Source organism: Chelmon rostratus, chromosome 9 (genome assembly GCF_017976325.1).
Source record: "Chelmon rostratus isolate fCheRos1 chromosome 9, fCheRos1.pri, whole genome shotgun sequence".
Lineage (NCBI taxonomy): Eukaryota > Metazoa > Chordata > Actinopteri > Chaetodontiformes > Chaetodontidae > Chelmon > Chelmon rostratus.
In genome coordinates this window covers 5785131-5800082 of record NC_055666.1, presented here as the reverse complement: position 1 = coordinate 5800082, position 14952 = coordinate 5785131, and the positions used below count along the sequence as shown (strand labels likewise).

The following is a 14952-nucleotide window of genomic DNA, read 5'->3' as shown; positions in this document are numbered from 1 at the left end:
TCTGATGAAAATCTGTTCATGGTTACAAATGCAGTTGTATCTTAATAGTGTATTAGGATATTGGTAATATATTATCAGTTATGTGAAGGTATTAAGTTTGTAGTATTCTCATGTTGTTGAACCCAAGTTTTATTAGACATTTTAAGCTTTTGAAAAGGTTTAAACAGGGAATTTATATTCTGATTATATATTAATATAATTGACTTTATTTCATTTACTGTGTCCTCTCTAAGATAAAAACACATCGTTGCATGAATAGCAGCTATTCCAGCTTGCAGTCTATCTGCATTTTCAGATGAAGCTGCAGTTGCAGTATGATCATGAAATCTGTGTGATTTCTGTCATATGCTGTCCCCTGCATGGCTCTTTCTGTTTACACCAAACAGAAAATAGCTTTTGAAAAATAAAGGAACAGAAAATGGGACGTTTGAAATGCGCCGTTGTCTTCTCACTTCAAACTAAACACATGCAAACTGTGTCAAGAGGCGGTTTAGTACAGTCATTCTGGATCCTGTCACAGCACCCTGGACCAGCAGGGATCTGCATGAAGTCTGGGTTATCTCTCTCTCTCTCTCTCTCTCACACACACACACACACTTAGCTTACTTAAGTTTCTGGTTTCGTTTCAAGCATCAACGGCGCAGAAAGGGGGGGATGGGGGAGGAGGAGATAGAGGAAGTGAAAATGAAATTCAGCTCGAAGATCGTCTATGTTCCTTTTCGTTTATAGTTGCTATACGTAACGTTTTTGACGTTTGGACTCAAAAGTAGGAGTTAATTTTCAGCACATGCACCCTACGCAGTTAAACTTTGACCACATTATCAGTAGTGGTTCACGCTGTAAGTTGTTTTACATAACCATACATGTTTTTAATGACAGGTATTTAGTAGTATTTGCTGTGTTTTAGCTGTGTACAGGTGGAACATCAACTACTTTTCTGAATGTTTTTACCAGTATTGAGTCTCTAAAGTGCAGGGGGAAACACACAAAGGGAGAGATATCTGACTGATTACAATGAAACATATAATACATATAAATCACAAAACAAACCAATAAAACACACTTAAAGAGGTGAATAAATGAACTAGCACAACTGGAATAATAGCTAAAACGTGTAATTAGATATTGAACTAAAAGCACAGGACCACATTAGTCCCTTTGAGCATATTGTGGACTGGTAGTGTAAAATAAAAATGTCTTGTTTTACAACAGTATGACAGGATATTTCATTGGAGTTGCATAGATGAGAATTGAGAGTAACATCTGTGTATCTATCAGCAGCAACTGATACTTGGGGTCATATAATCAGATTTTTTAGTTTTTGTTGTCGCAGTGTATCATAAGACCAGATGCTATAGATGAAAAACACCCTTCTTGTTAACGCTGGTACATTTGCTCTAGCATATAGGTTTACTGATGTGCTGAATAAATGTAGCATGAGAAGAGGTTTTTCTGTAGACTTTCGTGGTACCGCGAAATAAGGGCAGAGTGAGACCTCTTCGCGACGGGTATTTCCTGGGGAGCGCGCACGCGGCCAAGAGACTTCCGCGACGCCGCTCGACATCGACCCAAAGCGAGAGCACGAGAGCAGGAGGGGGATTTCCAGCTCGAGCGCTCACTTCCCGAGCCAGCCGTTGTTTTGCTTTCGGTCTGGACACAGAAACAGAAATAAACGACGGACACATTTTCCCTTTTCCACTTGCAACCACAATTACATTAATTTGTCCAACTTCAGCGGCGCTTGTTATTCTGACAGCAGGACTGTGAAGCTACAGGCCGTCCAAACTGAACAGGTAACGTTTTATTTCCGCATATCGACGCTGTTGACTAGAGCTCACACCACACAGACTTCCTACAGGACGACATGACGGATCCCTAGCTCGCTGTGTAAGTGAAAGTAGTACTGTAGTTTTTCTCCGCGTTTGTTGACTCCGTGTCGTTATTTTCACTTTAGGCTCGGTTGTTTTGGGGTCAGCACGCTGGCAGCCTGCACACAAACAGACCGCGGTTCACTTGACTTACCCCATATTGCTAGAATCAAACTTTAATCCCCTCATAAACCTGTGCCTATCATTTACCAAAAGTCAGACGTAATGTGGCTGGAACTTGACTTTTCTTAAATTTGACAATATGCAGTTTCAGACTGTTTGTGTTTGTTAGTGTGAACTAAGTGATGTTTCAGATGAGTTGTAGTAGCAGCTTTACTTGATTGTGTGAGTGAACAACATTCATGATGTATTCAGGCCTCCCTGCATGTGTAGGTAAATCAGAGCACTGTTAGCAGCATGTTTTTTGAATTGAATTGCAGGTAACGTATGCTGTTTTGCAACTTAGAAATGTGTTTTGTAGACATTTAAGAAATTAAATATGTACTTGAATGGTTGTCAGTAAGCAGGGGAAGTCGTGTCAACACACTTAAAAATCCAACTTAAACTTAAATCATTTTAATCTTGTATGACAAATGTTCCATTAGACTTTGAGAATTGTAATTATAGTGAGTTAAATCATGCAGACACTGTAAATGTACTTCATCATTCAAGTTATTCATATAACCTGGCTACTGGTGCAATTTACTTACTTTTTTGAACCAAGAACATTAAATATCTGTCATTGTGCAATCAGAAAAAAAAACACATTGCCACATAGGAATATAGCTAGCAGTGCTGCTCTGACACTAGTTTAGACTGAGTTAATTACTTACCTACTTGAATTTCTGATCTTTTTCTGCATTTCAATTGTGAATCACCAATTTTATCACGGAGACAGCCTTGAAAAAACTTCTGATTCAACATATTTAAGTACCATACATTACAGGATATATTCTACCACCTTTTTAAACTTCTGTAGGCCATGGCAATATAGAGTATATGGTATTGTCCCGCAGTCCACCTGTATGTACTGTGTACAGGGTTTCACTGAGCAGTGAGCCGGATGCAGCTGGAAGTTTCAACCCTGTGGCTCATAAGGGATAATATTTTGTATTTGATGCTGTGCCATGTCACCCTGTTTGACCTGTTAGGGTGCTCACTCTCACGTCAGGAGGCAGTGTGTTGGTTCACTGTGCCGTGCACCGGGAGTGTCAGGCTCAACGGCTGACCTAGCCCACCAGACTTTGATCACATCAGATCGCATGGATCATAACTCTCCTCTTAAATCAAATGTGATGGGGTGGGGTGGGTGAAGACTGCTCTCACTGTTCTTAAATAAACATGCAGTATTCGTTTTCCTCATTTAGATCTTTCGGTTGTCCTCACTCTAATGTTCCCAGCTGAAATCATTTATTTTAACTTGAAGCGTGGGGTTTTGAATAGGAGTGGACTACGTAGCTGCAGTTACAGACACGATTGGACATTTTTGACTTGTGAATAATATTTTATGATACATGTTCCTCTCAGCACAAATTGTCAGTGAACTTTATCTTCACAACAGTTTTATCTTTACAACCACAGACAAAATGGAGTATATTGTCTGCTTTGTTTTGCTCACAAAAGATGATTGTATGAAAAGTAATCTTAAGTGGTTGTTTACTCTCACGTTGGTTGGCAGAGTAGACCACGTGCTGTTGGGTTCTGATATTTGCATTGCTGCCTGACCAATTACATCCTTTCTTTCTAATGAAACTGTCATAGTACACCATAATATAGAACATTTTTGGAAAAAAGTCTATGAGATGAAATGTCATCAGTCATCAGTGTGTGTGTTTGTGTGTATATCTGAATATGTGTGTGCTCACAGGACACAATGCCAGTGGAGAGAATGAGGATGCGGCCGTGGCTGGAGGAGCAGATCAACTCCTGTCAGATACCAGGGCTGAAATGGGTGAACAAAGTAAGTGTACACTGATGCCTACACACACATACACTAGTACTATATTTCAAGAGCTGACAATATGTAAATGTCTCTAGGAAAAGAGGATCTTCCAGATCCCATGGATGCATGCTGCACGCCACGGCTGGGACCTGGAGAAAGATGCCCCGCTCTTCATGAGATGGGCCATACACACGGGTACAGTAACACACAGATCTACACCATCTGCTCACTGCTTCTCCTTTCCAGTGGTTTTCATTTTCATGCTTACCTGACATCATAGCAGTTCTCTGCCTCAGATCAAAGAAACTTTCGATTTGCAGAATGTTTTAGGTGAGAAATCAAAATCATCGGGTTGTTGGAGTGTCCCATTCAGACAGGCCAGAGGAAGCTTCTGTTAAGGTGGCTTTGTTAGGAAGCATACAGTGTTTCAGGAAGAGTAGGAAATCCCATGACTCTTTGCTGCATCAGTAAAGAAAAGAAAATCAGTTAGATTCTTGCCAGGAGGATATCCCCAGGGTCAGAAAAAAGATTCTGAAAATGAACAAAGAAATGGCAGTACACCTCTAACATTTAAATAAATAAATATTGCAGAAATTGTCAGTGGGAAATATTATATAATTTTCAGGTTCACACTTGAGGTGTCTGGCATGTCAGTGCAATCATTTAGCAATCAGCAGGAGTGTGCAGGCATAGCTTATTGGAGATAGCAATACTCACTAGCAATACTTAATTCAGTGACCAATAAATGAACTAATTCCACAGCATTAAGTGTATTTGTGACAAATTTCTCATAGCCAGCACCAACCATTTATTTAATCTCCTGTGATTTTCTGTGTATGTGTAGGTAAATACCAGCCAGGTGTAGACCGTCCGGATCCGAAGACGTGGAAGGCTAATTTCCGCTGTGCCATGAACAGCTTGCCGGACATCGAGGAGGTGAAGGATAAAAGCATCAAAAAGGGAACTAACGCTTTCAGAGTATATAAGATGCTCTCCTCCTCAGAGAGGAGCATGAAGAAAGGTGAGTGCTGATCCTCAGCTTGGTGTGGGGGAAGAACTGTTGAAAGGATTTAGTTATAATTCCATATTCACTGTTTTAAGAGACTTAGCAGATATACTGTGGCTTTTAAATCAATTTCTGAAATATGCTTGTTTCTCTCTGTATGTGCACTTAGGAAAGAAGAAGACAGATAAGGAGGGGAGGCCCAAGGGAAACAAAGAGGTAGATAAACATGTAAAAGTTCTTTTACATAGGAAACCCACCACCATATTAAATACATTCAACATTTTTTTGGGGCTCACCATACGTAGTAGCATTGTTGTAAACAACAACAGTACAATGATGGGAAATAGTAACACCTCAAAGGAAGAGTGTGTCTCTGATTTCTCACTCAGGCCTCGCAATTGATTGTCCTCCTGGATAGTTTGGTGTCATGTTAGGCATCACAGAAGTATTTGCTGAGAAGTGTCATGCCAAAGCAGAGCGAAACATTTCTGGAAATCTCACTCAGTCCTCAGCTGGCAAATCTGCAGGGTATCGAACATGAATGATCCAGTTCCCAAATGACACACACATTTGCCAGAGTAGGTGCAGTAACCAAGCTTCCTCCCCCGTTTGGCTCTGTGTCTCCAAGCAATGCACAAGTAAAACCAGAAGCTGACACCTCTGTTGTAAATGAAGAGTGAAATGGTGGAATTGGCTACTTTCATTTCCAGTCAACAGAAAGAAATAAAAAAACATTCACCTCTCGCCACCATTCTGGTTGAGCATAAAGAGTACTTCCTGGAAAAGGAGTATTCTTAAAAAACAGACTTACTTATTATAAATCTAATCTAATATATACGTAAGTCTATGTAAATACATACACTTTGTCATCTTGCGTTTTCTTTTAGAAACATTCATTTTGACCTAACTTTCCCAAAGTACTTCATTTAATTTATTTAATCATAAGAAATGAAATCAGTAATAGGAGTCAAAATGCTACAATCCTAAATAACACCCTCTCAGCTGTACAGTCTGTTAAACAGGATGTAGAGAAATAATAAAGACATCATCATTGTTGAGCTGCTTAGTTTCTAGTATATTTTGGTCAGTACAGTTGTTTGAACTGTGTGTTTAGATGCCTGAAATGCTCCAGACATCAGCTTTGTATCCTGCTATGCTCTCAGTTGGAATAAGCTGTTTATAAACCTTGCTTACAGGTAGACCTTTACAGCTAAATACATGAGCAAGTGTCTGCACTATGTCATTGCATTAGTTATTACATTGAGGATACTGTATTTAAATGATCATGTGAATATTGGAGTGCAAATAACTTGTATAAATGGACCTCCATGTTTTAGAAGATTGAATTAAATGTTTTCCACTCGCTGCGTTCTGCTGATACTGATTCTGATGTTCATCACTCTATGATGGGCACAGGCACAGGTCTTCTTCCTTTTTGGACTGCACTGCATGCGCAATTGACTACATTGATCCTCCATAGTTAAAGGTCTTTTTCTTTCTCTTTTTCCCATCAGGTAGCGTCTCCATTTCCAGACAGGACTCTTCCTGATGCTCATGCGGGACCTATTGACTACACCAAACAGGAAATGACCAAACAGGAAGTGATCAAACAGGAAACAGTAGAGCTTCCAGTGACGAACAGTGCCTCAGGTACTACACCAGTCTTCTTGATTAATAGTGTGTGGCTATTTTGGGTTCGAGCTTTTTTTAAACTTTTTGCTTGGGTGTATTGTCATGTGAAAGAGTTCAAGCCCGGCACGGACATGTTGCCAGTTAGATTATCATGTTTCTGGCTGTATGGTTGTTAACTTGTCGTTGACTTGAACATAATAGCACAATAACTAAATCCTTCCTAGCGATACAGTATCTACTGACTGATTTCCTGTACTAGTAAGAAGTATTTCCACCTCTTAAAAGTGATTTTAGTTAAATACTTTGCTGTGCAACCAGTTTGAATTGATCAAAAGTGAAGAAAACGACACCTTGATTTTTGAGGTGTATAAATAACTGATGGAGAAGATAATTATGAGTCTTTATCTTGCTGCAGTGAGTAGATGTGCAACTAGGTTTTGGCACACGATTCATCAATAAATCATTTACTGCATTTGAGTGAATTGATGTGTTCAGCCTGTCATGACTCATCTTGTCTGTCCATTCACAGCCACTACCAGTTCAGTAGAAGAGCATGTGATTACCAGCGAGCAGCTGCCATTCGTCTGTCAGACAATTGAAGTGACCACTGAGATGGAAGAGCAGACTGTTAGTTCCTCCCACTCGTACCCGCTTCAGATCTCTCCTGTTTCTTCCTATTGCGGTGAGAAAACACACACACACACACACACACACACCACGTTTTACCCCATTTTGTTATGGGGAACAATAACGTAAATATGTTAGTTACTTGGGACCAGGCTTATAGAAGCAGTAGCTGTGGAAGTTATTGACCACTGACATGGTCAATGTTAAAACACACAGCCTCATCTGGCTGTCTTATCAGTTCTTCTTTTTTGGTTTAGATTAATTGGTGTTCATTTTGAACAGCTTGGAAACAACCAACATGTGATTCAGATGGTGACCCAATGAACTGTTCATATCTGTCATTACATCATCCCCTATTACACCATCTACCTAAAGTGGCATTTTCAGAATTACACTCCTCAGATCTTATCTGAAGTGGAGAACGATGTGGGCGAGCCAGCTGAATGTTGTGAACAGTAATTTGATTAGATTTGTTCAGGCTGTTGTAGCTTGTAGCAACTTGTAGCTAGAATAGCAGAACAGCTTTTGATAGAACTACAACTACATATGAGATAAATGTTTGGAAGAAAAAAAAAAAACATGTACGTGGATAAAATGACTTATGCGGGATCAGCATCAAGTGCAATATGAATGGGGCTCGTGTTGGTGATGGTGAAATATTTACCAGCCTGAAATCTATTTATCTCACCTCTCTGTGTGTATCTGTCTTCCCTCTTTACAAACCAGTCATTCAGGCAGAGTTGGCTCTACCAGTTTATAGTTGTAATCATTCCATCTGTTGTTCTTTCTTCGTGCGTTGAACATTTTTTCATCTTTCTCAATCATTAAACATGACTTGAAGAGTCAAGGTTCAAATTAAAGTAATGAATCCCCTCTTTTACATAAACAGTAAAGTGTTTATTTCACTTACTTCAACATATGTATTTGATTGTGCTATTGTATCCCAGTGTTTGTTCTGTGTAAACTGTCAGTGCACTATTGGATGTGAGCCTTGTCAGTATGTTTCTCTGGTTAAAATCAAGCTTTGATTGAACTCTGTCTCCTGCTTATATCTTTCAGTGTCTCTGTTTTTCTTCCTCCCTGGTGTATGTGATCTAAGGATGACTTATTGCAAAATTGCCATTTAGCATTTAGCATTTCCTGAATGCTAATTTATTCCTGTCTATGCGTGTCTTTATTTCCACAGGCAGCGACACGGACAGTGACACAGAAGACACCAAAGAGGTGAGTCTCCCATAATACACACTTCTACACAGAAGTGAGAGTGATGAATGAATGAATTATTAACTGCTGTGATCTTCAGATAAACAGGTTTTTACCTGTTTCAACCTTACAGCTGAAACAGGGTGTGTGTGTGTGTGTGTGTGTGTGTGTGTCTGTGTCTGTGTCTGTGTCTGTGTGTATGTGTGTGTGTTCCTTCCTGTACTGTTGCGAGAGACTGAGAAAAGGGAGGGCCTTGTCCGGAACTGTGGCTGTCAAACATTAACAGTTTAAGCTGAGGTTGTCCTTTGTAGTACATTGTACCCACAGTGAATTCTCTCTCTCGCTGTCTCTCTCTCTCTCTCTCTGTCTCTGTCTGTCTCTCTCTCTGTCTGTCTCTCTCTCTGTAGCTCTTATCAGTGGCGAGAGTAAAGCGTTCTTAAGTATGCTGTAGTGAAGAAATGTTTTAATAGCAGTCAATAAATGCAGTTTTTGGTCAGTGTTGGACACACTCACATAGGCATGTTTTACATGTGTGAAGCATATAATGTACAAATATTCAGACAATATGACAGAGGTGTTGATTCAGCTCTATGATCATTCTTGCAGTGTGGTTTTGGTGTTCTATATACGATGTAATCCCGCACAATTTCACCACAACATACGTCAGCTGTGGCCCCGCATTTACCTTCCTCTTCATCTCCTTTTGCATTGATTTAACCGACAGGGTGTCGGCGCAGTTTGGAGGCGGGACTCCAGCAAATCAGTTCTCAGGGTTCCCACATGTTCTCTTCCTGGCATGGCCACCTTCGTCAGCGCGGGCAAGCCCAACTTCAGGGTCACCAGCACGCGGGACCCGGCCCCCCTCATCAGCTACCACACTGAGGGCTGGACGCCGGCCTACGGCCAGAACTCTCTCGTGTCTGCAGCAACAAGCCACACGCACGAGATGCGCGCAAGTGTCATTATGAAAACCTCTGATGTCACCTCTTCCTGACCTCTGACCCCAGATGAGGGAGTATTGTCACTGCTTCCAGGGCATAGGAATGACAGAGATTGTTTGTTTTCTCCATCAGGGCCAAAACCTTTGATTTTATCGTAGCTTCTGTCTGGGCCATGTATCCTTTCACTTTACCTTTTAATTGGAGAAATTGCCGCCTGGCGTTAACTAAATTAGCCAAGGCTTCACTTGTCCATTCATTGGTGAGCCCAGTTTATTTTTTCTGCCTTTATGTGACTGTGAGGATCTTTGTGATGTGAATTTCATCAACTTCCCATGTCTGCGATGGTTCTCGGACCATCTGTGTGCAGTTTAAAGTGTATGACCATGTGGACCATACTGACGTGTCTGCAGACATTTGGAATCAATGTGCCCACATGTCCACATCTGTTTTGGACTGTGTCTGGCCTTTTACACACCATAATCACCCATGTGTCACTGGTGGAGCTGTTTCTCTGTTGCTTTGTGCTAACACTTCTGCACACTATCTGCACTTGGGTCTGTTCGGTGCCCAGTGTGGGCCGATACGCAAAGCCCACACATTGGTCTGGAGACTGAAAAGTTGAATCAGTGCATCCCAACCTAAAGCCTTCACTTTGAAACAGCGCCTCACATGAAATTCGTTTTGTATTTCGTACACATTTTTTGAATCTCCTTCATATTATTGTCAGATTTAGCCACATGTTTCTGAAGATTATTCACCATCAAGCATCAGAACGAGTTACCTGCTATGTCAAAATAGTGTGAACTCAAGTGTTAGCATGAAACATCGTGCCAAGTAATAGGACACATGGCTGAAACAAAGATGGTGTGTTCCTAGAAGTAATTTGTGTTCATAAAAAAGCTATGAACACGATCTTTAATAGAAAGTTAAACCTCTGTTGGCTAGCCAGCTTTATCATCAGCAAGTTGCAAAAAGAATCAAAGGCATGTTGTTCTGTCAAGATAAAGAGTGACAGAAATGATGAAGTCCTGATTTGCCCTGCAGTGGAAAGTAGCTGTGTGTGTATCTGTCTTTCTGTCTGTCTGTCTGGAGACCTCAGGACAATGTATCTGCCAAAACACAGACAGATGAACAGACAGAAAGAATGACAGACTTACTGACAGACAGACTGACAGACTGTGAACAATGTATTCATGTCTTCTCTCTCCTGCCTCCTGGTGTTAATAATGTATATAACTCATATATATGTGTGCCTGCAAGCCGCTTCTGCACCTTACAGACAGCACTGGTGTGTGTGCGTGAGTGTGTGTGTGCGTGCGTGCGTGAGAGAGCGAGGAGTGAAAAAGCCTTATTGAAGATGTGTGCCTTTGATCAACTGCGGCTGGATTCAAACTATCTGTCTGCGAGTGACACAGGCAGGTAGCTTTCAGGAGTTGTATTCAGCCCTACATGTGGATTGAGACAGCAGGCAGTGTCTTAGTGGGGAGCATCGAGGAATGGAGAGGTGATTAACATTGGCTATATTTCTATGCACAGAGGATCTAGACCTGGTTAAAGTGAGAATCCTTGTTATGATAACAAGGAATAGAGAAGTCTGGGCTTGAGATACATTGCAGAGGACTGTGTCAGCAGCAGCAGAGGCTGTGCTCTGTTGTTTTTAATCTGCACGTTTTTTAACGTCTACTCTCTTGGCTCAAAACTTCCCATTTCCCAGTTGACTTTAGCGCACACACAGATGTTGCAGCCATTCTTCTGTTTTGTCATTGTGTCCACCTCTCCATTCTTCCTGGTTTAGAGCACTAGCCTTAATCCGGATGTCTGAAAGATAAGATAATTCTTTTTGACACCTTTAAGTACAATTATATGCACAGAATGATGAGCTGTGGCAGCAGATTGAAGGTATTTCTTATTTGTTGTCTATTTTACAAGGCATAATTAGAGGAAGCTCAATGATTTCAATATTATTTTGTATAATATATTTGACCTAAAAAGTGCAAAATTATGAAATGTTCATATTAGGACCCCTGAGAGTTGTGGCCTCTCAGTTTTAAACTATAATGAGTGTATGTGTATATGTTATAAGTTAGCTGTGAGCAGGCTAAAGCACAGCCTGCCTCTAGCAAACTCCAGTGGGAACATTTCGAACAGTTCCTGCAGGAAAACAATAGGACAAATAGGAATCTGCCATGACTTTGTGAACCAAAGCACTAGAGAGATTTACACTGGACACACATTACTATCATGGTGAATTTATTTAAGATTGTCATTGAGTCAAAGGGGTTTGGATGAGGAATAGGCATCACTTTACCAAATGTTTCTTCCTTGTGCCTTTTATTGTTAAAAACTTGAATCACATACTGAAAGATTGCGTCGATTTCTTTGTGGTGATAGTTCTTGATGGGCTGCAATTCACAGGCAAAATTTAAAGCAATGTATGTTAATAATTTTGACGACAGCCATTACAAACGCCTGCCTTTTCAACCACGCATTTGTCCTTGTGAACTTTTTTTGTCTTCAGCAATGTCCTCGTGGTCACATCCTCTCTGAGCGCAATATGGAAAAATGACAGTTGGGATTTACATAACCCTGTAGTTGTGATGATCGTTGTTAATTGTTTGTGAAACTTAAATGTGCCTACTTACTTCAAGTATCGCTTGGCATATAAACAGCGTGATCCATATTAGGACTTTTCACCAGTGCAAATTTAAATAAAGTTTATGTTTTCAATACTGAAGCTCAGGTGGACCTGAGTTCAGCAAGTCCTAAATGATCAAGACTTACTACCTACTGTAATACATATTGCCCCTAAAGCCTGACTGTGTTATTATTGCAAAGAGATTTAGCAAGGACCTGTCAACACTGACATTTGAAAATAAGAGAAATTTTGCAGTGCCCTACCCTGGCCGCCCCACCACCCTTAATACAGTCCACAGACCCCTTCATTTAGACAAGAGGACACACAGTGAATCCTAAAATCACCACAAGGCAACCACTTAGTTTAAAACATTAGAGTTAACTAGTTCCCACAATAAGTGACTGCAGTTTGGTCAGAATCAGATACCTGGCTGAAAGTGAGATGCAGTGAACATCCCTGCTTTATAAACATGGAAACACAAAGAGGCAGATAAATTCAGCACTGAGTTTGTTCATGTATTACTTGAAGGACATGAACACATCACTGACACATTATGCTTCAGTTGTGATTTTAGGAGACAGATGATTATGAAAGTTGATAGAGTAAATACAGTCATTAGTGGAGCATGTTTCTGGTCTCTTGGCTGCTCTTGGCAGATTTGTTGCCTTTCACTCCGTGTGATCCACTAAAATCCATGTGTCATCTTACCAAAAGCATGACTTTGACCGGTGTTGCTCTTCATTAAGTACGGGTAAGCCTCCTCCCATTTGGTGAGATACTTGCACAAACTTTTGGCAGGTGCTCCTTCCCTCTCAGGTTCATCCTTCTTGTTTTATTGGTGGGTGTTGTTTTTCACTAGATGTTCCAGCTAATGTTCTACAGACTGCCACCTGCTTTACCAGAGTGGAATGTAGCAAACACATCAAAAAGGCCTTTATGTCTCCCTTCATCATCACAGCCAACTTTTTTTTTTGTTGTTGTTTGTTTTGTTTTTTTTAAAGTGGAATCCATTTCTGCTCTGTTCTGTGCATAGAAGGACGCCATAGCAACCAGAAGTTAACAGTGAAAGTTGTCAGATGTCGCCGAGATGTCATAAAACCAAGGTGTGTCTCGGTCTTGTGCTCAACACATACAGTAAAGGACACTATCACCAATCAGTTCAAAGGAGAAAAAAATAGAGGTAACTGCTTAGCTACTCGCAATGCAGCCAAGAGGTTTTCACTGTGACGTGTCACAGCTGTTCATTCTCTGTACATTATGGAAAGTACATGTGAATCAACATGTAAATCTGAATAAAGACTCGTTTTTGTATTTATTCATGGGTGTTTGATGTGCTTTATGACACACAGAGGGAGTTAATGTCGCTGACGTCTTGTGCACTCATAAAGATCAGAGTCCAGTGTTATGGCTTGTGAGAGAACGTGTCTATCTGTCGCTGTGAAGGACGCGCTGCCCGTCCTTACTGGAAAAAATGGGGTCAGAGCTCAGGCTTGATAAGAAATAAAGGTTTGGTGCTGATGTCTGCAAGTTGGTGCATGTAATGACTGCAGGGGTTGGTGCGCTGAGTGGAACACGCTTTTTTCGTGCGTGTGGTTTTAGCTTTTTGTCAGAGCAGATGTCTCCTTGTTTCACACACGTACGCACAGCTCATTCGGTTTAACCAGAGCACTAACTGCTGTTTTGGTTTCAGTTGCTCTTCTCAGTTCTCACTCTACTTCCTGTTTGTCTCCGAGGCCTCGTTGGATGCCTGGCCAATTGCCTTGACAACACATTTCATGAGTCATAGTAAACAGTCTGTCTTTTAGTATGGTATATCTACTATATTCTGTTCTCTTTGACAAGTATCCACATGTCTCTTCCTGCCTTCTGTCCTCTGCTTTAATCTTTGGGACCACTAACAGTAAGGGTATTTTTTAACAAGTTCCTACTCTGCTTTCTATTCCCTCTAACATGAGTTCTTCAAATATTGGAGGGAACAAAACAATTTGCTACTTGAAAAACATCCTTAGCTGTTCTTCAGTGGATACTGTCAAAGGGAATCCTCTCTTGGAGTTTATTTATTTTAGCAAAGCAAAATCACCTGCTGTCAATTTCAGGATTTTGCACCATTTAAATAAAACAAATTACAATTACAACAACCAAGTCATAATTGTAATGCAGTTATAGTCATAATCATAGTGTAAAGTTGACAGTTTACAGTCTAAATTCATATAAGATGTAAAGGTTTATATTGAGCCAAGAAATGAAGGCGAACTGTCTACAAACAGCCCTGCAGTGACGTCTCTTTTATGCCATCTAGTGTTTGAAAATAGAACTGCAGCTTTATTTCTCTGATAAATCTGACGACGAAAGAGGAACAGTGTCTTCATATATAAAATCACTACTGAGCACAGCAGCCACTTTTCCCCTGCAGCAATATTATGTAGGAGCACTGATACTGTTCATTTCAATGGTTTTATTGTCACATACACAAGCAAAATGTGTGGGGTTAGAGTTAAAAAATGCAGTGTTGCCTGCTCCCAAGACTGCGCTAAAAGACTAGTGTGAAAAATAAAAACTCAAGATAATAAAATTAATGTAAATGTGATAATGTCACATTTAAATTTGTCACAATTTTAAGGCAAACTTTGAAATACCATGCTGTAGACCCTCAGTTTCAATAATGCATTGTGTGGGGCAAAGCAAAGGATTCACAGGGGACAATGTGAGTACAGAGTAAAAGTATTTATGAAGCAGAACAGTCCAATTCAGAAAAACACAACATGTACATTATATAACTGGATTATAATTACTGACAAATGAATGTGCATCACCTTAATGTTACAAAGTGGTAAAGTGCTGCAGAGGGTGAAGGTTTTGTGGCACAGGCCGCAAAATTGTTGCACGAGTACAAAACATCACAAGAAGTGCAGTTCATCACTTAAGCAGGCATGTGACCGGCAAAGACAATAATGTTGCATGCAGGGCACCATCCAAACCTGAACAGGAAATGCTTTTCTTTATGTGCCCATAATTGTAAACTGAAGGGACGTAACACCTCTTGCCATACAAAACATCTCTTTACTTTCAGCAAAAATGCGAGGAACAGAACCATAAGA

General features: G+C 40.5%; 1 protein-coding gene across 2 annotated transcripts; it reads left to right on the top strand.

Moving 5' to 3' along the window:
• Positions 1 to 1580: 1580 nt before the first annotated feature.
• irf2 (interferon regulatory factor 2) lies at positions 1581 to 13169 on the top strand. 2 transcript variants are annotated; one of them, XM_041943967.1, is made up of 9 exons: positions 1581 to 1793; positions 3736 to 3828; positions 3906 to 4005; positions 4655 to 4831; positions 4986 to 5032; positions 6331 to 6466; positions 6978 to 7130; positions 8262 to 8299; positions 9003 to 13169. In XM_041943967.1, the coding sequence occupies exons 2-9, from the start codon at positions 3742 to 3744 to the stop codon at positions 9270 to 9272; spliced, it is 1008 nt and encodes a 335-aa protein (XP_041799901.1). In that variant the 5' UTR covers positions 1581 to 1793; positions 3736 to 3741; the 3' UTR covers positions 9273 to 13169. The 2 variants fall into 2 exon arrangements, with proteins under 2 accessions (XP_041799901.1, XP_041799902.1); XM_041943968.1 differs by having other exon boundaries at positions 1581 to 1887.
• The last annotated feature ends 1783 nt before the right edge of the window (positions 13170 to 14952 follow it).

What these genes read in the sequence shown, in the direction of transcription:
- irf2 (XM_041943967.1), top strand. Translation starts at nt 3,742, where the DNA reads ATGCCAGTGGAGAGAATGAGGATGCGGCCGTGGCTGGAGGAGCAGATC. An exon ending in GGCCCAAGGGAAACAAAGAG is followed by an intron (nt 5,033 to 6,330) that starts GTAGATAAACAT and finishes TTTTCCCATCAG; the next exon opens with GTAGCGTCTCCATTTCCAGA. An exon ending in TCCTGTTTCTTCCTATTGCG is followed by an intron (nt 7,131 to 8,261) that starts GTGAGAAAACAC and finishes TTATTTCCACAG; the next exon opens with GCAGCGACACGGACAGTGAC.